Raw genomic sequence first — 27,447 nt, 5'->3', positions numbered from 1 at the left:
GAGCTGATGCTTAACAGGTGTTTTGCAATTCATACTTCTGTGAAATCTCTAAAGGAACCATTCTTTATCTAAATTATAAATATTTACATTAATCTATTCAGAGTTAATAGCACTTCTAATTCTTTTCTGTCTTATCAGCTCCTAGAAAAAAAAAAATAGACAGTATCAGACGGTAGACTAAATTTTCAAATATAGGAAACTAATATGGCATCTGTAATATACATCTAGATGTTCTGATCAACGTGCATCACATAGGCCTATCTGTTGTGTTTAGAGCACCAATTTAGACTCATTTGTTAACCAAGCATATTTAATAGATGATGATATTTAGAACAAATGATTTATGTAACATTATGAGCGGAATGCCAGCAAAATGCAATTACAAAGCATCAGTATTGACTGGCTAAAAAAGAAGAAAATGTTACATAACCAAAAGACTTAGAAACAGAATTGAAGTTGGTTTATGCTGTTGTTATGTAGATAGAAGAAAAAAAAAATGTTCAGAAGAAAAGGATGGAAAGAAAGGCAGTGTCTTTAAGTACGTGCATTATTATATAACCTCTGTGGCTGTAAAGCTACACAGTGAAAGCTTAAAGCACATAGGAATGTTAGTAATCTGAATGGCTAAAAGCTGTGGGTTGAATTTATCCTACAGTACAATTCAGCCTGGAATGCCATTTGTTGAAAGAGCTGGGGAATAGCAGTTCATGAAGGTAATGCAGGTTAACTCTTGCTTTCACCTGCAGATACACAAATGGAGTTGCTGTTATCACTGCAGAAGAGGCAGAGTGCAGTGACTGCTACTGAAGGGGGAGGCTGTACTTCTTGGAGCAGCAGCTACTGCTGTTGTGTCCCCCACACCCCCCCACCTTTCTCCCTTCACTTTCCCCACCCCAGCAGCGGTCTGGCTCACCAAGTTGTGCAGCAGCTGCAAAACAGTTCCAGAGATGGATGCTGTGCCTTGTATAGCATGATACAGTAGGCATATTTTTATGATTGCACATGTGTTTCTTTGCCCTTGATTCTATGCTTAAATCTAGGCAGGTATTGAAATACCAGCTGCTATAGTTTTTAATTTATTTTTACAATCTGCAGATGTACTTTGGATTTCACTTCTTCAAGGCAGTTTAGATATGCTTATGAAGAGCTCACTTGCCTAGGAGAGTATATAGATATGTAGGAGAATGTGCAATTTCCTTTCATAGTATTCAAGCATTAACAAGGAGAATGTGAACATCTTCCGAAAGGATGTAAAGAGGAGACCTGCAATACTTAACATGAAAGAAAAATAAAAAAGGCTGAGATATGCAATGCCATAGTGAAGTGAGACCATATGCAAAGAAGTATAGTTTAGTTTTTCAAAAGCAGTTTATACCTGCAGCCCCAAATCAGCATGTTAGAAGTGCATAGAAAATAGTTCTGGTGAGATGTGTAGGAAACCATCAAAGCACCAAAGATAAATAATACATGCCTACCTTTTCTAAAATCATGAAAATATCCCCAGTTAGCACTGATTCTCAAGCTTTCCTGGAAGGGTCAGATTGCCTTTTCGTGTCCACTTCATTTAAGTTGGTATTTGTATCAGCAATAAATTTCATCTGTACTTTTGTTTACCACTCATATACTACTATAGCTCACATTTCTTGTCCTAAAAGTTACAATTTTACAAGTTACAATAAAAAGCAGTTTTAATTTTCCAGTATATAAATTTATTCGATCGAGAAGACTGCAATCTTTTAGTATCTTAACTAAGTTATAAAATGTCCATGTTAGAAGACTCACTTCTGAGGCTGTTACAGCTCCATAAATGTAAGCCAGTGTAACAGATAATTGGAAATTCCAGTACGTTTAATCTGGAACAGAAAGCAGTGTGCTTTACCAGTTGTACTTGCCTCTCTTGCGTTATAGCGCTATTGCAGCACCTATATTCTCACCATACTGAATGACTTTTGCAAGGGAGTTGTATGCTGTATCCTTTTGAGGATGACGTTAAAGTAAATAGCTTTAATCAGTGAAAAGGTAATACTACACATTCATAATCTCGTCATAGAGTCCTTCCAGATAGCTTTTCTAAAGATTCTTTAATTCCTTTAATTAAGTTAGGTTTGCTGTTTTCTTTCCATTTTCACAGACATTGTGTATCTTTTTTGGTTATGTAGTACCTTTATGGCTTGGTATTCTGTGTCCAATTCAATGTGAATTACTTCTTACTGCAGCTGAAGCATAAAATTCTGAGATACTCACTCTAGACATGATGCCTCCTCACTTTATGTACTCATAGGGTTGTTATCTATCCCTACACATTAGTTTCAAGAATTCAGTAGTGGAAAAATGCCTTTCACTGTCAAGATGTGGATACATTTCTCTTCGATGTCAGCCAGTTTTAGTGCAAAATAAAGTAAGAAGGATCAGGGGCACAAACACCTTTTGTTGTGAGTGTGGTGAATCAGAATTCAGCTGACATGCTGCTCTCCCCAGAAGACTGACTTCCTGAAGTTGTATAGTTTAGTCCTCCATCTATTTGGAGATGCCTGGAACAGGATGTGGTCTTCTTATTTTTCCTCTGATCCCCTGCAGCCCCCTGCTCCTCTGCTGCTGGTTAGGCAGGAGGATCCCTCCTTCCAGTCACCTTCCAAGAACTCGCCCTCCTATGCATTCCTGCAAATCCCTACTTATGCAAATCCTTGGATAGAACCCACTTCCCCCACCCTACTTTTATATTTTGGTCCTCAGTCTGTTGCAGTAAAGCTCTGGCTATGGAGCTACCTGGCTTTTAATTAACTACAGCATCCAAGTGCCAGTGTTGTAGGTAGGCAGTATGGAAACAAGAAGTGGAACCTGTTCATGCTCCAATAAAACAAGGCTGGCTCACATTTATATGCCAGAACTCCCACCCCTTCTTCCTTCCCAAAACGGTGGCCAGATCTCAACTTTCTCCAAATAATTCCTGATCTTTTCCCTAAGATGTCATGGCTCAAGGAAAATGTTGGTTGGCCCAGATGAAAACTGTGCTAGTGAACAAGGTGACAGCCATACAGCAGTGATGGTCACAGTGCTCAAAACCATGTTCTAGCCTTGTTTTGTCTACCGGTAGATATACAGCTGGAGGGCATAATCTGCAACCCAAAAGTACTTCTTGCTGCTTCCCAGGAGTTTTCCACTGTTTCTTACAGAGCATGTTCTTTCCCTCCTCAGGTTACTCCTATTACTGCACACCGAATGAATGACATCAGTGTTTGTTCTGTATGGATCTGAGTTCAGTGAACCACGTCTGTCCCAGTAATAGCTTCTCACTAGTTATATATGTTAAATCATACATCTCTGCTGTCAGTTTAGACAGGTTCTCAGTATACTAAGGATTTTATCCTGCACATTTGCTGCAAGTATCAGCAGCATGAACTCTGTTAGCTCTATTGGTTTCTGGGTGGGACAGCATTAGTTATAGCTGATGTTTGACTTCTTTGCAGTTACTGCTTTTGTTCTATGTTTGTACCTTAATACCAGTTGTACAGAAACATCATACTCTGTTGTTTATCAGACATAGCTATGTTCATGAATGTATTTTCAGTTTTAATCTTGTATTTTGGTTTCTCTATCACTTTGAGGAAGTATTTTCTCACAGGTGAGTAGCAGTCTATCAGCTCTGAAACCCCAAGAACACAGGCTCAAAGTAAATATGTGGGCTCTGCACCAAGTCCATAAGCTTTATGGATTCAGACTGCATGGAAAAAATTATGCTGCTTTTGAGTCCAGCTTGTCCCTAGAAACACAGAACTGAATTTGCAGAGCTATGTCTGAACCTTAGGTGAACTCCAGTATCTTTGGATATTGGATATATAATAGCACATCTAATCCACAACCCTCTATGCTATTTTAAGAGAAAACTAGAATTATTGACATCAAAACAGCGTGGGTCTTCAGAAGATTAAAGCACTTATAGATGCACATAGCTTAGAGAGACTGAAAGGTGGCCAGTAATTACTGACTTGTAATTACAGCCTCACCAAGGCAAGAAAAACCTGGACTAAATCACCCTAAGTGATCCCAACTGATGCTTATTGTCAGTGCTGCAGAAGGAGGCAAGCACCCTCGCACATCCTAACCAATCTGACCTGGAGAAGATTTTCTCCTTGATCGTTAAGCAAGAATAATTGGTTCTGCTGATCCTGTAAGTAGGAAGGTCTTCGTGCATGTAAAAGATAAGTTGGGCATCATTCTTGCTCCTGTCTTTTCTTTAGTTGTTGCTACTTTAAAAAACAAAAAGAAGAATTTAAAAGTTCATCTGACCATTTTTAAGCTGTAAGAAATAATCCCATGTAAGTGAGTAGGTAAAACTGGGAAACGTGACATTTAGGGTTCCTTAACATAGAAGTGCTGTTGTCTTTTGGAAGTCCAAAATGAGTTTTGCTTAGAAGAAATAAAAAGGAGGCTGGGTTTACTTAATTTTTTTCAAAGATCTACCTCTGGTTAATCTTTGTTTTGAATACTATTTTGCTCCTTATGGCTTTAGTTCAGCAAGGGCTCTATTACAGCAACATTTATTCATCCATACCACTGCAGGCTTTGGTAGCCATATTTACCAGAATTATTTGCTATGCTTTGTTGCATGAGAGAGCCTCAGACCTCAAATGTACGTATGAGGTGTGCAGAAATTCTGTTTAGTCTGTAGGTGGTGAGACCTCAGATTCTGCCAGAGGTCTTCTGGGGTTCTACTGATGGCTTCTGGATGCTGGCAGTGTCTGGTCTTTGCATACAAATACAGGTACTCCTTCAGAGAGAGATGCTTTGGATGTTCATACACTGCTTGGCCTGTGGAAAGAATCATCATTAAAATCTGGTATGTGGAAGGAATAGCCCATAGTGACAGCAAGAAACACGGCCAGGTTGCCCGCCTGCTCCAGACAATTTCTGTGTGGGACAGAAACAGGAAGAAGATGGTGTATTTCCAGTGTGATGCCAGAAGAGGCTGTTGCTGTAGTGATAGCGTCCTCTGGGCTTAACTGGGTCTTGAAGTGGTGGCATTTCATTGGAGCTCCTCTGCGCTAGCATGCTCTTTAGGTCTGCTCACTTGTCATGTTAATTGACTTTATAGCATCAAATCCACTCAGGTTGGTCGAAACCTTTAGGACTTCTGTTTGACTTTTTTCTTCTTTTTAGTAAAATAAACATAGGAAACATTTTTGGAAGTCTTAAAAGAGTAGTAATTGTCATAATGCAAAAAAAAAAAAAAAAGACAAGCGATAAAAAAGGACAAGAGGGTTGAGAAGAAAACAGATGAAAGTTGTCTGTGCGAAAATGATGACATAACCATAAAGGCTAATAAGGAAGAAAGGTGAAATTCTGAAAAATTAGTGGGTAGATAATGCTATTCTGCCTGCACTATCAAGTGTGCCTTAGAGTTTGCTCTAAAATTTTGCTGCTTTTGTAGCTTAGTCTTCAGTGCAGACACCTTGTATTCTGTTAGCCAGCAGTTTAGACATTGAATATTTTCCTTGGGTTTTTGGTTAACTCACTCACCTTGGTTTAGTTTATTGCTGCTGCACTGGTGACCTCTGAGGGCAGAGATAATTTCTTCTCTGCTGTTATTGGTATTGACTGTGTCACTTCGTAGTCTCTTGTTCATGCTATGCACATCCTCTTCGTACTATTCAGTTATTTTCTCCCTGCTACATCATTTCAGCTTCCATTGAACTGCATCAGCTAAAAATATTCCTGAATCAAATCCTCAGGTTCCTCATGAGCAGGACTGGCCTTGCTGGGACAGTGAGAGAACAGACAGCAATCTCTGCTCATTTCTTTGTAATGTTCTGAATTCTCACTGGATTTACCTGTGTTGACAGTCCTGGGCCTTGTCAACAAACTTTAATTTTCTGTGGAGTTAGACTGAAAGTAAAAATCCCACTTAGCAGCACCCCTTTCCTCAGCAGAATGATGGAGTTCCAGGCAACTATGATAGTATTAAAGTTGAAAAGAATTGGGATAAGCATAAAAATGCAGCTCTGTAATTACTAGACTGACATGTTTCTTGTTAGCTAAGAAATGCCACAGGTAGTCATTGTGGGAGTGCACAGAGGCAGGGGCTGTGTATCAGAGGGAAAGGCTTGCTTTATGTAAACTGCCAGAGCAGAAAACTTTGTTCCTCAAGAGATAATGAGTATCCGTGCAGGTGGTTGTGTACCTTTTTCCTCTTCCTGAGTGTTGAAATAAATATAAGGATAAAGTGAATGCAGAGTGTTGAGTCAATGCAGAGAGGTCGCTATAATTTTCTTTATATGAAGGCACAGATTAAACTAATAAAGCTTCTGAAAAGGGATCTACAATAATGGATGCTGTTTCCATCCTTAATATGACTGACAGAGTTCCTTCCATTCTCATTTTATAATTGGTGTCGCCTATTACTTAGTCTGTGGCAACAGTACTAGGATGATAGCAGTGTCCAGACTGTCATTAATGTTAGGAACAATTTGAATGATTTGATATGCGGCATAATGGGGTGTCTTAAGGAGTTGAGGAGCTAAGAAATAAAGCAAGAATTGGAAAATTGGAAAATCCATGATTGCTTATCTAGACACTTAAATACTTCAGGGTGATGCTTCTGTGTATCTGCAATGTTCTTTCACAGTTTGAGTGGACATGCAGTGCTTGCAGTTAAGTTGGCTTCTTTTATGCTATGGAAAGTCAATCTTCCCTTCTTAAGAACTGTGCTGGCCTTCATGTTGATAGTTCTGAAAGTGGAACCCTTTGAACCGAAGTTCCTCTTTGCTATGAACTAGCAAGTCAGAAGTCTCCGGCTTTATTTTAGCTTTCTGAATTTGTTTTTCTTGTAAACAGATGAAAGTTTTCTCCCATTTTTTCCTTCTGTTTTTCTCCCACAATGGTTTGTAATCCATTTTCAATTATTTTTGATGACTTTCTATTTCTTACAAGCCTGTTTCTCACCATTATTTCAGGTCTGGCAGGACTTTTAAAAAAAAAAAAAATCAAATTTAGGGGATTTTTTGTTGTTGTTGTCCTTCAGTATGCTACATCTTGTCTAAAGCTTCTTTTGGCAAGAGTTCAGCAGCTTAACTGCATTATAAGAAACATCTTTTGCTGTGCTTCCAACCTTTCATCTGTATGCTTCATTCGAGTATCCCAAACATTTATACCTCAACAGCCTTAACAGTTGGACTCAGTTCACCCTCTACAGGCCATCTGTAACTTCATATTCTGTTGTCACGCTTCCGTGCCATCTCTTTCCCTGGCTGAAGGACTTACTTAGTGATCATTTGGAAGTCTCATTTAGAAGTCATTCTATACTTTTGATCTTCTTTGTTGCCTTTCTCTGCTCTGAAAGGAATTTCCTTTACATGATATGAAAGCAGAGTCTGTAAGATAGAAAATCCATTAATGCTTCACGGCATGCTTATTTAGTAAGGAAGTAGGTCACTGTAAATTCTGATGACCCTGAGTGAAGGTGGGGGCGGTGTTGAGCCTGATTCTCAAAACAAGTGGAAATTATCTGAATTGTCACTAGCAAGGAAATGAAAAGTCTGCCCTGAGAAGGACCAATGCAATTTTAAGGTGAAGAGTTATTGTTTCAATTAAAAAAAATACACATTTTTATGTAGTACATGAAAGAGGCTTGAGATAACCATTTTGTATCAATTTAAGTGGAGATAAATATATTTGATTTTCATGCCAGAACTTAAAATGTTGAGGCCTGTTTCCATCAACAATAGTGGAGAAAAGAGTGACTGATTATACCATATTATGCTGAAACCTGAATGGTTGGGGTTGTGTCCACAGGGCTGTTGCTTATTTTTTGTGTGTGGTGTCTTGGTGGTTTTTTTTTTTTTTTTGATTTGATTTTAATTTGAACAATGCCAGTTTAAGAGTTTAATTTTCTGTTTTGTTTTGGGCCCCTCACTACAAGCATGTTGAGTTGCTTGAGCACATGCAGAAAAGAGCAACAAACCTGGTGAAGGGACTAGAAAACAAGATTTATGAGGAGTGGCTGAGGGAATTGGGTTTCTTAGCTTCAGAGAAGAGGAGATTGAGGGGAGACAACATTGCTCTCTACAACTACCTGAAGGGAGGTTTTGGAGAGGTGTGTGTGTTGGTCTTTTTTCTCAGGTAGCAAGTGATAGGACACAAGGAAACAGTCTCAGGTTGTGCTAGGGGAGGTTTAGATTGGACACTGGGAAAAGTGTCTTCACAGAGAGGGTGGTCAAGCATTTGAACAGGCTGCCTGGGAAAATGGTAGAGATGTTTTAGAGGCATGTGGACATGACACTAAAGGACATGGTTTAGTGATAGGATTTGGTAGGTCAGGTTGATTGTTGGACTTCGTGATCCTGAATGTCTTTTCTAACCTGGATGGTTCTATGATTTTTACATAATTATCTTTCTGTACCTCTGAGATGTGAGAAATCAAAATCCATACTGGCAGGTAAAGTCTCCTTTCTAGACTAGGAGAAATAATTTAATATTCCTGATTATCCTAAGACAAATGTACTTCTCAGTAAAAAAAAAAAAAATCTGCTCAAAAGAAATATAAATGGGCATGAAGTAAAAAAAAAAAAAAAAAAAAAGACACCACATCTGACTGATAGTGCAATTACTGGCTTGTTAAGTGGATGGCAAAAGAAGGCATAGTAATTGTGTAGCTACTGATGAGAAAATTTTCAGAATGCATTATGTATATTTTGCCTCATCCCAACAAATTCAGTTCACAAAAGACTAGGAACAATGGTCAGCATCTCAAAGGGCTGCTACACTTCAAATTAGAGCCTTCTTTTAAGCATTAAAAACATGGATCAAAGTAAAACCGTAGCATGTATGGCTTGAACGTCATGCTTTCATAGAATCACAGAATTGTCTAGGTTGGAAGAGACCTCAAGATCATCGAGTCCAACCTCTGACCTAACACTAACAAGTCCTCCACTAAACCATATCGCTAAGTTCAACATCTAATCATCTTTTAAAGACCTCCAGGGACGGTGACTCCACCACTTCCCTGGGCAGCCCATTCCAATGCCTAACAACCCTCTCAGTAAAGAAGTTCTTCCTAATATCCAACCTAAAACACCCCTGGCACAACTTCAGCCTGTTCCCCCTTGTCCTGGCACATGGGAGAATAGACCAACCCCCACCTCGCTACAGCCTCCTTTAATGTAATTTATAAAGAGCAATAAGTTTGCCCCTGAGCCTCCTTTTCTCCAGGCTGAACAAGCCCAGCTCCCTCAGCCAGTCCTCATAGGACTTGTTCTCCAGACCCCTCACCAGCTTTGTCGTCCTTCTCTGGACTCGCTCGAGCACCTTGATGTCCTTCTTGTAGTGAGGGGCCCAAAACTGAACACTTTCTTGAACTCAGAGTTGCAGATATGTTCATATTATGGGCACCACCAGATAGTTCACAGTGTTTTTCAAGTAAAGATCATGATATAGTCTGAGGAATATATCAACATTTTGGCTGTGATGATTTTTTTTGTTAGGTAAGGTACTTGTATGTATACATGTAATAGTGTATATATTGTGTAGATAAATACTTGTATTTTTCCCTGTTCCTAAACATGTAATTTAAGTAGCAAATCAAAAGCTCTGGACTTTATTTTGAGAAAAATACTTCCATACTATACTGTTGTGTTTCTGCTGGGGCTAGCAAGGTCTCCTTGTTAGGTTTCTGTCTAAGTTAAGTTTATGTTCAAGTATAATCCATTTTAGATTAGTGAGTCCAAATAGAATCAAGGACATCTCTATCACGGGACTTTTGTCCAAGTATGGAAGTTTTCACAACAGATTTCTTCATTAAAGGCTGCACTTCTCTATGAGTTAGGCAATAGAGTATCAGACTGAAGTTAAAACATAGATCACATAGGGAATGCAGAGTCCCTTCTGAAAGCCTGATTATCTGGAAGGGCAAGATAGTCTTAGACATGCAAATAGTGTATATACCTCCTGTATAGATTGATGGTATTGATACTCAGTTTTCTTGTATTGCCTTTTTTTTGGAGGGGGGGGAGAAGAGGGTTGCTGAGGTGAGGGACAGTGCTAAACCCTGATATACTTGAAAAAAACAATTTATTTTAAAAAAAAACAAAAACAAAAACAAAAACAGATATTTTTAATTAATCCTTCAGAAGTTAGTAATTCTCCTGCACTCCAACATTTACATAACTATGCTCTAGTAAGCTTTTGAAAAGAGAACAGCAAATATGATTAATATTCTATTGTGGCAGCCAGCTTTGCCTGTTTCATTGTTTTGGTTTGCCTTGTTTTTCCCTTTTCTTGTAGTGCTATACAGAATGAAATTAAAAGACATTCAGCAGAAGCTCTTCAGTTTTTTAAGGAGCTTGTTGAGCTGGATTAAAAAAAAAAAAAAAGCCAAAGCTGTATTTGGTTGCATAACTGTTTTCAACTTTGTGTTTTCTAACAAAAGAGAAGTGATAAGAGTTCATTAGTGTCAAGGTACAGTGTTTTGGGATTCAGAGGAGCTGACCTGTATCTCCGGCTTTCTCTGTTGAAGTCATATTGATTTATGTGAAGTGTCATTTTTGAAGTGTCATCTTTCTCTCAGTACCTCCGTTTCTTACATCTCTTTATTGATGGAATGCTGATTTTAATATTCATCTTCATACAGTTTGACCTTAAACCTGATATATAATGTTTGTAACATGATAATTTTGTATGAACTCATACCTGGAAGAGGTAAAGAAAGCTTTATATTTTGTCATATTCATTACATCTGTTAAGAGTATAGAAGAATATTGTGTATTTTTTTTTTTATTTTTTATATGGTTCATAAAAGTCATCCTGCTTTCTTAAGGATTTCTAAAAATCAATGTAACTTAACAGGTTTCCTTACTGCAATTTTTGTTTGTCTCCTGCGCTGTGGGAGACTTAATTACTTTTCACCTGGAACAGGAGGTGCACTGTACCATCAGTATGAGCCTGGAAATCATTATAACTTGTCTAGTGCCAGAAAGTGCCTTAGCGTCCTAAGTGTGCTATCAGGCAGAAATAGAGTTTAATGTACAGATTAAAAAGCTAGAAGGAACTGTGACAATCACCCGGTCAAGCAGATCCCACAGATGCCCGTGAAAGCCTATCTTGCTCTCAGTTTTAGTGACGCAAACTGACTCGCAGTCACAGGGTTTGGTGGATAAGCCGACCAACCAGTGGTGGGTCTTACAAAACCTTTGGAGGATGGGGCTTTTCTGTCATGCTAGCTGCACCTCAGTAGACTTAATTTTGAGAGAAGTTTTACTGACTTTTTCAAAAGCAAGGCTTAGGCTCCGGGTGGTTGAAACTGCTTCATGCAGAAAAACCTCAAGGAGAGAGAATGATTTGGCAGAAGGAAAAAGGGTGAGAGGAGTCAGAACAAAAGTCTTCTGAGTTGGTTGTTGCCAGATGTGACTGAGGTGTAAATAGGCTGTTTCAATTGAAATTAACTAGGACCAAATTTTCAAAGGTATCTGTGGGCCTAAAAGCTATTTTGGAAGATTATATTGGGTGCTTTGATCTCCATGTGAGCTAGGCACCTAGGCATCTTGAAAATCAATTTTCCATTTATCTTGCAATGAGTTGTGAGGTTTCAGGAGCTAGTGTGTTTAGAGTGGGACAAGGCTACTGTAGGCTGTGGTGTTCAGTAGGCCTTTTGGTCTGAAGACCGTTACACGAAGAGGCTGTTGGAGCTTTGAATACAAAGCTATGTAAAAATGATTGATAACCAGGTGAAGAAGATTAAGAAATAATCTTGGGCAGCAGCTTGCAAGTGTTGTTCAGATCAATATTATGTTCCTAACGGGACAATTCTTATATAGGTTGCTGGTTTCCCCTCCCTCCATGAAGTAAGTGATGTTGATTGCTTTTGACAAACTTTGAAGCAGCACAAAACGGGGGGGAAAATTGCGTCTACTCCTGTGTCATGGAGCTTCTAAAGAGCCTTTCTGTATCTGCTTTGACACAGTTACAGCCTTACTTTAAAATCCAGATTGATTTGTTTCTCTTAACATGGACGAAACTTGATTCTATCTTGTGAGCTGATTTTTCCTGTCAGAATTAAAGCTTGGAGATGTTTGCTGTGATCTAGGTCATGCTGACCTTAATTAAAGATGGGTTCACCATGTGTCAGGTAATGTTACAGACTATTTCAATAGTCCCCTACTGCAGTAGTTCTTTAAGAAATAAAAATAAAAAAAAAATAAAACCCACAAAACTAGCAAATGCGCACAGCATAGGCAAGCTAAAAGACATGCAGTTAATTTGTTTCCAAAACATCTTTATTCAAATGCGATTTAAATTTCCTCAGTTATGGAAACATTTCCCATGATATGATTGAAGTTCCTGTAACTACCATAAACAGGCTAGATGAGAGATAATCTGGAGTATTTAATTTGTTTGTTTGTTGTTAACAATAATAGCAGGCATGTCTAGTCTAAAATTCAGTATGTGAAACTTAGTCATTTGCCACCTACTCTCCCTTTTGTGTATTTTTTTTCTGCAGTTCATGTATTACTGTTATGTGCAGCCTGTAATTTCTTCTTTGCCTGGTGACCTGCTCTGTTATAGGATCTGGGCAGGCTGCCTGGGGATCACATGAGGAAAGAGGGATAGTCTCTTCTGTAGGACGAGAGGAGAGTGTACAGTCCTTGTTGGATACCACATTGCTTAGCTACCCCGTCATACATCTGTACCCCCAAAACATGATGAAGAGTGAGATGGTTGGCAGCTCTGCATCTGGTTAATTACATTCAACTTTTCCTGTCATGGCTGCAAGGTCATTGATTTTCCTTGGGGGTTTGGAAAAAAAAAAAAGACCTATGGAGAAAATGCCTTATTTGAGAGGCAGCATATGATACTCTTGCTATTTCATATCAAACTATTGAAACATGCTATCAAATGTTGACAGCATAAAAATGATTTGATTATGTTCAACAAAGTATTACTTCTGGGAGACGTTTAGACTCCCAGATTCATCTTACAGATACGTCTATAACTGTAATGCATTTCCTTAAAAACGTCTGTGACAGTTGGGTGGTTTTTATTACCACCTTGATCGGCATCGTGTTCCAGCCTGAGCACTGTCTGGTCCTACCACAAACTCTTTGAGGCAGTTGATTTACTCGTAATATTTCTCCAGTGTATGAGTAATACAGAAGCTAATGCAGTGAATGAAATCATTTCCTCACTTTAAAACTTCTTTCATTTTCTTCTGCCGTGAGATGATTTCTCTATAATTCTAATTTCTTTTTTCACTTAATACTATATACTTACTTGCACTAATTCTTCTATTCCTTTTATACTTCAGTTCTTAATTATCTATCTGATACTAGTCTGTAGTTGTGGTGAGAGACTAATTATTTCTTACATACATAGAGAAAATTTTAATGGACTTCCAGCTTCTCTGCTGCAGTTTATTTTTAGATGTTCTTAGCCATATAAAACAATAATGGGTTGGGTTGTGAGGTAGATTTTTTTTAAATTTGGATTTGAGTTTCCTACTGGTAGTTGTTCAGATATATACATTAAGTATTTTCAAGCTGACTATAAGCATGTTACTTAGGGGCTTTGGATTGAACATTAAATGAATGCTGTAAGATGAGTGGTGGTGGAGCGCCTCCCATTGGAAAACTCTCTGGATTTTGAGTACTTAGAAGATGGAAGCAAGCATGCAATTCTAGGAGGGTTTAACCCTCATCTTTAAAGAGGAAAGATACCTGGTTCTCTCCTAGGTTAATTTTGTTGGTCATTCCAAATGCTGAAACACCTACAAACTATGTGGTGTAAAAAGCAGCATTAAAACTTAAAAAAGGAATCCTTGCTAATTTTTCTACTTTATTTTTAACCTAATTTGTTACATAAATGAGGCTTGATGATTTTCAGTTCACTACCTGTTATTTCATCCTTCTTCTGGTAGCTTTTGAACCTATTGAGTCATTTCAGCAAAACTTGCCAAACTACGAAAAATGACATTGAAATATGTTCAGAGATGACTTATGTTTCATGAATAAATTTTATGAAGCCTGGTAGGTAATGTGGAAGAAATTTCATGCAGGCTTGTAGAAAGTACAGGAGAAATATCCTAGCGATACTCATGCTGAGGAAATGGGAGGAGAAATCTACTGTTACAGAATTAACTTGGCAGCATACTAGTCCCGTAAGTAAATATATATTACGCATTCTAGTCTTTTTTTTTAGATTTTTTTTTTAGTGTGAGGAAGGTTAATTACTTGGATAAGGTTGAGGGTATCTTGAAAATCAGAAGTGTGACTCACAATTTCTGGGATAACACTTGAGATTTTAATTTGGATGAAAGTATCAGTTGTTTACAGGTTGTTTACAAGCCAAACTTGAAGCTACCTTTTAGTTTTACTTAAATGTACATCTGAATAAGTCTGTTGATTTGTTCCATTCTTTTCCAATTAATTGCATATTCAAATGTGTTCAAACAGTTTTAGTAGTAGAGAAATAAAATGATTCCTGATGCACATGGAAATATAAAATAACTCTAACTCTTTTCCCTGCAAGCAGAAAGGGGAGTGCAGTGCAGTGGTTGGCTTCTTCCTCCTGAGTGAAGAGAATGAGCTCTCTTCTGGAAAAAAAAAAAAAAAAAAGAAAAAAAAAAGTTATATATATATTTATATATATTATATATATTAAAAACATGAAGGCATTAATCAGTACATGATATTGATTGTGCATTACACAGAAGTGTTCTAAAGGGACCATAACTCTGATTCTTGTTTCTAGTCTATTTTTTTTTTTTTGATTCAGGAATTTGCAGTTTATGATCTATTTTCATCCACACTGGCATATAGATAGGCTCAGATACAAGTTCAGAGCTGAATAAAATAAATTCATCCCACAAAACAGCCTGCAGCGGTAAGTAATACTAATACGAAAAGGAGTATCTTGCTGATGCCCACAATGCTCTGATAGCAAAACCTAAAAGAATTATACATACAAATTAGAAGAAGGTACCATATAACAACAAGTTCGTAACTTAATGTTTTGTACAATGTCATTCCCGTCCACAAAGGGACTTTTTACTAAATTTACTGTAGCACTGAAGAATATGGAACACTTGCTGATACCTGGAATAAAAAATTCAAACAATTTTTTTGTGTTAATTCTCCATTGTTTCAATGAAATCCTAGCTTTTTTGTAATTGGGATATTTCTCATAGAATTGCAGGTTTTTTTATTTACAGATTTTTATGAAAATTATTTGAGGTTCTATTTAGTGTAAAGTACCCGAGGGTACTTGATTTTGTTTATTTTGTTCATCTGTAGTATGTTCTTACTGTGTTTCATGAGGATTTAAATACCTTTTACCTTTCAGAGTACTAAATAAGTCAGTCATCTAAGAATTTTTACTCTTGCTTCCTAAGGGAATGTATGCAATTGTCCATATTCTGTCTGTTCTTCAATCTGTCTAGTTCTGCACCCGAATAACTTTAATTCATAAACTTCCACCATCAGCTCTGAAGGAGAAACAGAAATCTGAAGGAACACTACATTCCTTTATGAAAAATGTGAACTTTGTCATGCCAGAGACCTTGCTTGAATTAGAGTTCTTGCTAAGACCAATGTAGGAAGATGGCAGTTTTTACCAAGCGTGACCAGGCAGCACCTGATCAGTAGTTCTAGGTCAGTTATAGCAGCCACTGGCCTGCGTGAGGAGTTGGAATTATTTCATAAATAAGGCAATAAAGGGGTAAAAGGATTCCTGTAGGGATCCAGACTTCATTTATTTTTCTACTCTCAAAACTGCTTGTTTTTGAAAGGGCAGTTGCTGTATGGGCAAATAATCTCTTTGCATTTCCATCATCTGTCGCTTTAGCTATCATGCAGCTATACTATTGCTGGAAATTAAATGTATTAAAATGTTGGAACTCCAACTTCACACATTTATAGGTGTGGAAACATGAAATATGACTACGCAGAGTTCCCTGGGCAAGAGTGTTGTATGCAAAAGCTGGAGAACCTTCTAGTACAATTACTAAAATAATAGTATTATGCATAGTATATGGTGGCCATGCAAATTAGTAATTTACACTATGGCTGAGCATATCCTTTTTAAAATGCTGTTTTTCAATTTCTTTTAACTGTATTAACTGTACAGTGTTGTTCTTTCTAACTGAATTTTCCCTGAACCTAAAACCTTAAAGATTCCAAAGAAATATAGAATTGTTTCCTAGCTTGGCTAGTCACACCACAGACCATCAAAAGAGAGGTCCAATGGGAAGAGAGATTATTCATCTTTGCAGAGCCAGAGAAATTGCACCTTGTCAGTGATACAAGATTTTTTTTACTCCCATTAATGTCTATGCAGACATAAATTATAGCCTTTCTTGTCCACTCCTCACCTTTCATTTCCCGAGCTTTCTTATTTAGAAGAAAACTGGGCTTAGACTTTAAAAGTTTTCTTTTTTTTTTTTTTTGGTGAAAATTCTGTTCATCCAAGAACTGCAGTAAGTATCCAAAGAGTATCTCAGAAAAAAGAAATGCAATAACATAAACTGGTGGCTTTCCAGTTAGGTGAACTCTGTAGAGAGAATTGATTTTTATTTTTATTTGAATACAGTTACTAAGTTACTGAACTGAGTTGTCTTTCAGTTCAGAATCAGCCTATATTTTAACTTGTTTACTTATATGTAGCATAGTACTTCCTTGCATACACATACATTTGTAGGTAGTTTTCATCAACTGAACTAGGAAATTGCATTAAAGTGCAATCTATGCAATAGACTGCTTTTTCTGAGCAACTCAGTTAACTTTACAGCTCTCTTGAGAAATTAGTCATAGCTACTTAACTTTGTCTTCATTTGCTTTTAAATATAATCTATTTTGTTAGTTAAGCACTAGACATCAGACCATTTTATCTTCACTGGTACTAAAAAACACATCTGCCTGAATGCAAAAATACAATTCATAAAATGCTGTATTGCCTGGAAGTGCACACAGTGTTCTGTAGATCAAAAGAAGGGAGAGATCAGGCATGGTCGATCAGGCGTCCTTGAGTGACTAGAAGTGTGGGCTAGTACTTGGAATATTTAGAGATGCTTCTCAGTGGTCCCTTGGTGTTCCTTGCATTAATTTTTTTATTCATATTTAGATCACATTTTGTAGACATTGAATTTAGGTATTGATTAAGCAGAAAACCTTGCTACAGTGTACAGTTAATGTATGTATGTAAAGGGATCCAGGTGGCCAAGGAGATGTACTTGCATCTCCACTGCCTGTATAGAGAACTGCTGTATGACTCAGTATTTCTATCTGGAAAATTGAGTGGGAGGTTTCTAGAGTTTATCAATATTACTGTTTGTTTTTTCCCTCCATACATTGTTTGTAAGGGAGTTCAACTGTGTTCATGCAGTACTGTCTTTAAGGTCATCCTATGCTTTTTATGGTGAGTTACCATTGCAGGTTATACCTTTTTTGGTCTAGTCTCAGTCTTGTCCAACTTGACAGGAGCCACAGCCCAAACCATGTTACTTAGGCTATTAAGGTACCCCTTAATTCTGTTATACAGGCTTTTGATTACAGCTTTTTCTGCACAGTTGATAAGAGCTTTCATCGCAAAATGAAGAGCGTTTCCCACCAGAAAAGCCACATCATCTTCTTTTATTCTCTGAAACAGATCTGCTGGGTGGGGAGGGAAATAGAGGAAAAGAAATGGGCTTTTAGAGTTATAGCCTAGAGACAAGGCAGAAATCTACTCTGACTCAGGATTTCGTTCCAATGAATGAAGTGATGCAGAGCATGGAGTCTTCTGGGAGCAGGTGCCTGACAGAAGGACAGGAGGAATTTGTATACAATTACATGCTGATTAGAACACTAGATTAGGAAGTGGCAAGCTTGGTTAAGTTTCCCTTGGTCTGAAAAAATTTGAATTTGTTCTTTCCAGGATGATGCATACGAGAATTTACAGCAAACCTTGGATGGTGTTTATCTTCACCCCATGTGTTGAAACTGGACTGCTGTTCAGGAAAAAATAAATCAAGATTTAGGAGAAGAGAATCTCAGAAGTATTTGTATTTTCCATTAAAAGTTTTATAGCCAATTGTGTTTCATTCAATAACTCTTATTGACAAAAACAGAAATACTTGTTCAAGCAGCACAGATAAAACAGCTGTTGGTCTGAGTTAGAAACCATTTAATCCTTTTCCTGGAAATTCTTTTCTAAGTCAATAGCTTAGTGACACATTTCTGAATGAACTCCATGCTAGCCACAGGAATTAACGATATTTTGAACACAGTTTCAATCTACATATTCACTTACATTCTTACGTGTTACGTCTACACTAAGTATGGCAATAGGCTTTGAGCAGCCTAATTCAGGTGCTGGAAGCCAGCACAGAGCTTCATGTGGGCTGAATTATCCCATTGAGAATCTGAAAAGCCTCGTTAATTAGCTTCCTTGCCTGTCAGTCACTTCTTTCCATCTATTTTCTCACTTCAGCTGGTTCAGTCATAAAACTGTAATCTGTTTTTTCTATGGCTGTGAAGATGATACTCATAATTTACTCCTCCATCTAGCTATCTCAGTATATTTTTTAATTTTGGTTGGTTGTATTCCCGAAGTTTTGCAGTAGTCAATTACTTTATGAATCTGGACAGTACATTTAGCAAGTTCATGTGCAGCTTTTGAAGAGCTATCTGTACATAGAGATTTGTAAGGCTACACCTGGAGTACTCTGTCCAGTGATGCCCCCCAGGGAGAACTAGATATACTGGGAAGAGTCCAATGGAGGGCTACCAAGATGTTAAGGGACTGGAGCAACTAGCTCTCCTATAAGGAGAGGCTGAGAGAGCTGGGATGGTTCAGCCTGGAGAAGAGAAGGCTTGAGGCAAAATATCAGTGTAGGTAAATACCTGAAGAGAGGATATATAAAGGAGATGGAGCCAGGCTCTTTTCAGTGGTACCTACTGCCCAGACAAGAGCCAGTGGGCCCAAGCTGAAATATAAGAGGCTCCCTCTGAACATCTGGAAATGTTTTTTTTCTTTGCAGATGGCTGAGCACTGGCACAGGTTGCCCAGAGAGGTCATGGAGATCTCCAAAAATCAGCTGGGCATGGTCCTGGGAAACCTACCCTAGCTGGGCCTGCTTGAGCGGGGAGGGGGGGAATTGGACCAGATTGACCTCCAGAGGTCCATGTCAACCTAAACCATTCTCTGATTCTGTGACACTTCATGGCAGCATTGATAATTGATTTTGATTAACATCAGTTTACACTTAGTGGCAAAAACCTTTCCACTGCATATCTGAGAATTTTCTATGCCTGGTGATCTTTATTTTCAGGCATTTGTTCTCATTTAACAATTTCATTTCAAAAACCAGCTGTGACTGTCAGTTTGTACACACTACCCTTCTGCTGTAATCTCTCGCAAGTTCTTTGTTCACTAATCCATGTCTGCTGAGAGCACCATGACGTTACTGGCATCAAAGCAGAATCAAGCAGTGATGATTTAAAATGAAATATAAAACTGTTTTGAGTTCAAAAGCTGTTCTGCAGTCATCTCTTTTGCACCCAATTCAGAAGAAATGTTACATTTAAACTATTTTTATCCTGATTTTAAGCAAACTTATTTCTCACGTTCACGTACTGTTATATACATCAAGCATCTATCTGATGCTGTAAGCTTGAAAGTAAATTTTATAGATTTAGCTTTGTGTTTTAGGCAAATGTGGTGTTTTGACAGTAGCTAAAAGCGTATTCTAGAGGAGAGATGTTACCTCTTGCAACATAAATGTTGCTCAGCCTCAGCAATGTTGATGTTTATAGCTGACTGACAGGTGGTTGTGGGTCAGGGTGAGATAAAATGCAAGTCTGGATGTTGACATTAGTGTCTTTTTACCCTTTAATCATATGTCACTGTAAAAGAAAATGTATTTCCAGAAGAAGTTGACAATCATGTGGCTTCTGGTGTTGTTTCTAGGAGCTGTAGCTATCATTTTACAGCAGTAGATCATGCTCCCACCTAAATAATACTCAACAGTGGATGTAGAACATGAGCTGAATTTATTTTTTGGTAAGTGTATACCTCATAGAATAGGCAAATGTTGTTCATTATTGTTCTTATTTCATCCTAAATGAAAACAGAATAATTGCTTTTCCACTGATTGTGAATGCTTTTTGAAAGGTGAGCCTTGGCTAGGAGTCAAACAAAAGCAAAATATGTAATTGCTTCAGCAATCTTTCATTGCAGGTTAGGACTGTAATCTGTTAATTTAAATAAGTTCCTTGACACATTTTTTTTAACCCCCTAGATATTGGCAAATGTAATCATTTTCATCTGTGGAAACTTGGCAGGAGCATACCACAAACACCTCATGGAACTGGCACTGCAGCAGACGTATCAGGACACATGCAACTGCATCAAATCCCGTATCAAGTTGGAATTTGAGAAGCGGCAACAGGTAAAGTCACACTCATGTTTGGGTCTGTTTTGATATTTTCACACTATCACCTCCCTGTTTGTCACTGTATGATCATGTTTGTCAGTGCAGGAACACTTATTGAATTTACTAAAAGTGATTTGATGAAATATACAAATCTTTTCTATGGGGTTTTGCACAATTTCCATCTGAATATAAGATGGCATTATGATTATTTGTGTCATCATATACATATTTTCTTCTTATTCTTCTTTCTTTCTTCTTCTGTTTATTTTATGAAAACATTTTTTTAAAAGGGAAGCGGAAATGCTGTATGGATTGTTTTTGTTTTTTGTTGTTGTCCTCATTGGATGAGCTGTGTGATGTATGCTTTGGGAATCATCAGTTCTTCATGCCCAAGGTTGGTACTGTAAAATCATTGCCAGAAGATATTACTGCACTGTTTTTGAAAAGTATTTGAAACTACAATACTGATGAATCATGTGATATAGTTCTAGGGGTCAGGTATGTTAAGAAGAGCTAGGGGAATTGCATAATGAGACTATCTGTCATTTACTGTAGCAGCTGAATAAAAGGCTTCTCTGATTGCTTTATATAGTTCTTTGTCTCTTTGCAACTTCTTTACTGTGCCTATCATCCTGACAGATAAGTGTTTCATTTAAGAGAATTTGAAATACAAATTAGTTCATCAAGTAGTAAAGAAGATAGGTGTATTTTGCTCTCAAGGTCACCAGACTGAAACTTCTATGAACTGTCAAGGGTCAGAGAATACAGCCCACTGATAAATATATCAAATTAATTAAGGGATGTACACACTTCAGTGCATTGTAGGTCTGCATTTAGACATTTTTGTTGCTAATAACAGATGGATCAATGACTCATTAAACTGAAGTAAGCAAAGTATTCAATGAATGTTAATGATTTTTCTGACCTCTGATAAACAACTGGATCATCTGATCTTACGTAGATTTCTTCAGCCTTTATCCTCTCAACCCTGTATCATGCATCTTCACCCATGCCACAGTTTTTGCAGCTAAAAAGACAAGGGGATGCATATCCTTGTGATAACACTTACAAATGCCAGATATTTAAATGTGAAAAGGTAAATGAGGATTAATTTGAGAAGAACTCTTCTCCAGGGTGATGTACTTCTGTGTCTGCAAGCTTTAGCCCAGAAGTGGATGTTCTTCAGTCTGTCTTTTAATACTGTTTGTTTGCTAAGATGATCATCCCCATTGTTAGTATTCAGGTAGCAAGTTGATAATATTGATGACTATTTATAGAGGATAGAGGTACATTGAAACACAAGGAGCAGGTGCATATTAAAAAACATTGGGTTTGATCAAAACCTTTATTAGCCTGTGAAAGGTTGTAGTCTAACCCTTGAAACCATATCTTTTTCACACACACACAAAATAATTCATTGAGAAGCACCACTTTTACACAAGTGCAGAGCTACTTTTACACAAGTGCAGAGCGTAGGATGTGCTTCTAAATGCTTAGAGCTCTAGATCAAGTTTGCACTCATGGGTACAATTCATATTCCAAATTACTCCATTAATTTCCTTCTAATTTGTTTGAGAATAGAGCCATCCAGACATAGTTGGCTGTTGCTTTTCAATTGTTTTCTTTGTCTTTGAATAACTGAATAACCTTTCTGTGAACACCATTTTTATTATATTAGTAGATATGTATATTGAATTACCACTCAACAATTATTCTAAAGAACTCAATAGAAACACTGAATTCAGTGTTTTCAAGGGAGACTAACACCTTAACATGTGATGAAACAGGGGTGTGTGTATATATGCCCAGATACAAGTTAGAAGTGTTGTATCTACACTTCTGTGTATTTCTGTAAAGGCACAGCAAAGGCTGGCTGCTCCCAAAGGTGATGACATCTCCCAGCAGGATTGGGGTCTCCCTAGCTCTGTCACATAGTACAAGGTGAGCTGGGAAAAACTGGCTGCAAGGGTCAAGTGAGAGTCCAGAACATCAAGAAAGTTTGTGGTGATGGCCAAGAAGGAAGGTCAGGGTCAGATCCAGCAATTGCTAGGCAGGTCTGGGGTGAAGCTGGCACGTCAGCCAAGGACCAGGATATGCCGGGGTCCACAGCCAGATGCTACAGCATAACTCAGGCAGGGCTGAAGACCCAGGGCTGAGCTGAAACGGGGCTTCTAGGCCCATGGGCAGAGGTGGTGTCTGGAGGCCCAGGTGAGGCTGTTAAGGCCTATGAATGTGCTCAAGCCCTTCACAATTTCATATGATTTATTGCATAGATGTAATAATTAGGCTTGGTTTCAGTTTGCCTGGTATAATATGTGCTTGCTTACAAGTGTATATGTTTAGATGTTTGTGTATTATGAGCCATGACTTTTATGAACTGTTTTTTTGTATTTTTTTTTAAATCCCATTAGTGTTATAAGAATCTGTTTCAAACTCCTGTGGCAAAAGGAGTTATTTTGGATGCCTGCTTTGGTGTTTCTCACACAGCTTTTCTAACTTTAAAGTGTACATAAAAGGAATTGTGAAACTATTCTGACCTCTGTAGACTTGCAACCTTATGTCAAGATACATATTTAAAATAGCCTCTCATAACATTATTTGTCTCACTGATACAGCCTGGCTGACAGTTTGTAGGGGTAATGACTCACTAACACTGAGTACAAGATCTTGATGCTGACAAGTAGTTAACATAATTGCTCTTCTCTCTTTCTTCTGGTGCTTTGTATTTTAAGGCATAGGAATAGTCTAAGAAGTTCTTACAACAGAGCAGAGAGATGTTTGTAAGGTGTTGGTGTTCAGTGGGTTCTCTAAAATGTTATCTTTAAAAAGGAGGCAGTATAATGATGGTTTTGGAAACAACACTCAGGTAGCAGATGAAAATGAATGAGATTTTAAATCATTGAATGGCATTTTAATTTTTTCACTGAAACATGGTGAACCATTCATTACCAGCACTGCAATACTTCCGAAATTGTTTTAAAATGAATCCAAAACAGAAAGACCTGATGCATTTTTGAGATTTGAGGCCATTAGTGAAAAACAGAAACACTTGAAATACATTATTTGGAGTGAATATTATAAAATGTGGATTCTTGTAAGTTCAATTAATGCATTTTTAAAATGTAACCTATTAATATTCTCAGGAACATAGCACAGCTTTTCTGAGGGCTTCCTGGCTTTCTTTCTTTAGAGAATGGCTTGGGTTGAAAGGGACCTTAAAGACCACCCAGTTCAAACCCCCTGCCATGGTCAGGACACCTCCCACCAGACCAGGTTACACAAAGCACCATCCAACCTGGCCTTGAACACCTCCAGGGATGGGGCATCCACAGCTTCCCTGGGCATGCTAGGAGATCTCCAAGACTCAACTGCACCAATTGTTAGGCCTCAACTATTGTGAGCAAAAGGGAGCATGCTGAGAATACAGAGCACAGAATATATTCTGAGTCTAATTAAAGTCTTAACAATCTAGTGAAAATATAATTATTATCAGTATTTCAGTTACAATAATTGTAACAGTTACAGTCCAAATTATCTAATTAACTCGGGAAAGAGTAAACAACTAAAACTGTTATGAAGAAAACCTTCCAATGTCTTCCTTTTTTCTCTGCTGTTGTCCTCAGCCTTGAGTAAACATGCTGCCCAGCAATGCCGTGTTATTTGTACTGCGCCCGCAAGGCCTCAGGATGGATTGATAGATAAATAGTTACACACACAAACTGTTTCCCAGTTGCCCATAAACAAGATTTTGAGTGTGACACTTCGTGTGCCCCTCAGGGTCCTGAGGTGAATGATACCGATGTTACTTGAGCAGAAAGCTGTGCAGGGGTGCCAGACCCTGCCCCGTGCCCTCCTGGAGCAAAGCTGGCACAGGGGAGGCAGCAGGCCCCTGCCCACTGAGCCATGACTGTCTCTGCTAAAATCAGGCCAAGAAGAGCTCAGAGAAGTCTAAAGATGGTGTATGAAATACAGGGCTTGTAACGTTGTGGTAAAAAGTGTGGTTTTTGGGCTACAGAGGCCTTCATCTATTATTGAACTTAGATCTGTTTGGATTAAGGTATGATCCAAAGGATCTATAGTTCTGAGGTCCCTTCCAACCTGCTCTGTCCATGAGCCTCTAGTTTTCTTAACGTTTTTCTGAATGCTGAAAAATGCATGAATGTTGTGATTTCAAATAGAGACAAATGATGTGTCTCCTTGCATCATATCGTATAATGGCAAATGAATGGTGTCTGTATAAAAAATCCTATTGGGTATTGACAAAATTCTTCCAGGTTTCTGACTCTTGCTTACTGAAGAGTAACACAAGAAATATGTATCCATTTTTATTCCAACTTGTTGAGGAGAATAGTAGTAATTTTGCAAGAAGTGTATGTTTGTTGTCAAAAGTGAAGTGATGTGAAAATTGCGTAGGGCATATCTGTACCCATTGCTACTTCATTAAGTTTATATTTCCCAGTCTCTGAAGAAGTATTATTCAGAATTGAAATGGATTAAATAAGCATGATGTTATTATGATTAGAAGAATGTTTTCTAATTATTTTTGAGTCTGCAATTAATTTTCCTCAAAGGTAAGGTTCAATATTTCAACAGAAAATCCAAAACTTGATTTTAAAAAAGTATTTGAATAGATTCCTGGTCTTCAACTGGAGACTTAAAAGTACTTCTGACTCTACATTTCAGAATTGCTTCTTTACTGTTTTCATGCTAAGTCATTTCATGTGATCCATATTTTTAAATAGGAAATCAGTACACATTGATAAATTTAAATTAATGTACACACTGGTAGGTTTAAACTTAATGATGTTGTGCATAAAATCTTTAGATACAGAAATTTTTAATGCAGACTGGCAAAAAGTGGGTCACTTGTTCAGGGTCCAAAATACAAATTTATGAACCTGCTTCGGGCACTGAATTTTGATGTGTCCATCTGTCTTAGTTTGTTTTGAGCTATGTCATGTTTTAGAAAGCACATTTCACTGATAAATTTCACATGGCTAATAACATACTTTTATAGGGCACATCAGTAGCTTATTGTTGAAAATAATAACTATACAATGACTAAATAAAATGACTATATAATATTTGTGATACCTTCCTGCGTTTTCCATCGCAGTTACCCTTCTCGTCCTACAGTAGCTGTTTAGTACTGTTATTTCTGTTTATGACCCCTATAATGTGTTTCATTGACATTATAATGGTGATTATGGTTTACTGTATTGTGTGAAAGAGGTAAAATATCATGTGAAAGTTAGCATTAGCATCGTACAACAAAGCAGGAAGCTTGATTTAGCAAAAGTGGTAATAGGGAGAATAACTTCAGTTATTGTAAGTATTAATACTTTCCCTTGTATGCTTCTATATTCTGTAACTGTAATCTGATGTGGAAGAGCATTTTTAAACTATTTCATTCAAAAAGCACTATCACATGCACCTTTGCTTTAATAGGTCTGTCAGAAAAATGGATGTGTACATAACAGCCTCACAGTTTAATCATTTTGGAATAACATTCTTTTAATTCTGTTTTATCATTGTCGGTGGTTCAATATTATTTTTGGCTTTAGACATCAACAAAGGTCTTTGAAATAGTGTAATAGGGTGGTTTTGTTTGTTTGTTTGTTTGTTTGTTTTAAAGGAGTTGTTACTGGTCTGAGCTGGACAAGTTCTGATAATAAGGTGTATCCAGAATGATATTTTGAGCTTGTCCCTATTGACCACCGTTTTCTTATGGTTTATTTACAAAGATTTATTTACAAAGCCCGGTTCATCAGAGCTAGACAACCTGCTTTTCAACTCTTTGCAGCAAAGTCTTGAGTTCTCTAAATATTGTTAGGGATTGCTTTGTCAGGAAAGTAGTGACTACAATGGAACAATGTTTGTTTCAATCTCTGGAACATACATTTAATTTCTGAATATTTCGGGGTGTGGGGGGGAAGTGTATTTAAATACATGGAAAGGATAGAGAATAATTAGGGTTTTCCTGGTAATGGTAGTAGAACAAGTGAAACTTTAACCATCATTCGTAGTGACTGTGCAGTAGCTGCTGGATTACCCCAAAGATTTTTCCACTTCTTTAAATAGCCTAATTCTGTTAATAGCATCATTACGTGCACTGTAAATGTATCCCTGACATTTACTCTGCTTTAATAGTGACTATACTGTTCATTCACTTCAATTGTACTTGGAGACATCTCAGTATAGCCTGGTTCATTCTGCCTTCTGTCATTCAACAAGGAAAATGGAAATAAGAACGCAATTTTATATCTTCTTTTAGGGTGAAGTGCTTAAGTTTAGTACATTCTGTATCTGGTAATAACAAGCATTCCCAAACAAGTATCTGTCATTTATGGCAAAGAAGATGGTAGTGCTGTGAGAGGCACCTAGAAGGCATTAAAATTAATGCATTTATTTTGCATAGCTTTGCGTATAGCACAGAATTATAATATTTCCTGGCTGCACTTCCCATCCCCCTCCATCCACTGGATTCATCCTCCCTCTTTACTGCTGCAAACATTTCAATACGTTTATTAGAAAGCTTTCAGTTTGTGGGGCAGCAATTGCCTTTTTTTTTCCCCCTTATTTGATTCCTGCTCATGGTACTTGTTGGTTAAATTCATGCTTTCTTAGTGCTAAACACACTGCTGTGATTTTGGAAAAAAAGGGTCTCAGACAGTAGGCTTGTCAATAAACGTAACAGTTACTGGAAAAAAGATTTCCTGCTCCCCATGACTTCTGAGTCTCAAAAAGTGACTGTGGAACATCCTTTGTACAGCACAGTCTGACAAATAAGGCGATCCAGGCTATTATTATCCAAGTCAGTTACAGTGCTTTACTTTTGTGTCATGACCATGACTTGTAGATCAAAAGACAATAGCAAAGGTAGTGATAGAAAGTATACAGGCTTCATATATATGCCTTGCTGACCAGGGCTTTTTTGAGGCAGAAAAGATACTTGATTCTTTGCCTGCAAATCGATGATGTACTACATTAGCAACCTGCATCTTGTTTTAAGGCCTGGAGCTATTCTTTCATAATCTTCAGTGTTTCAAAAATTG

At 37.7% G+C, this 27,447-nt stretch overlaps 1 protein-coding gene across 1 annotated transcript in view; it reads left to right on the top strand.

Moving 5' to 3' along the window:
• The window catches only part of ADCY2 (adenylate cyclase 2), a 212,804-nt gene that overhangs the window by 81,433 nt on the left and 103,924 nt on the right, over positions 1–27,447 (top strand). The window contains exon 4 of the mRNA XM_082753106.1: positions 20,258–20,407. Coding sequence (XP_082609232.1) covers positions 20,258–20,407 — 150 coding nt within the window. The remainder of the gene's footprint in view (positions 1–20,257; positions 20,408–27,447) is intronic.

This window comes from Aythya marila, assembly GCF_965140915.1.
Source record: "Aythya marila genome assembly, chromosome: 2".
Taxonomy (NCBI): Eukaryota; Metazoa; Chordata; class Aves; order Anseriformes; family Anatidae; genus Aythya; species Aythya marila.
This window is presented reverse-complemented; position numbering and strand designations above follow the sequence as displayed.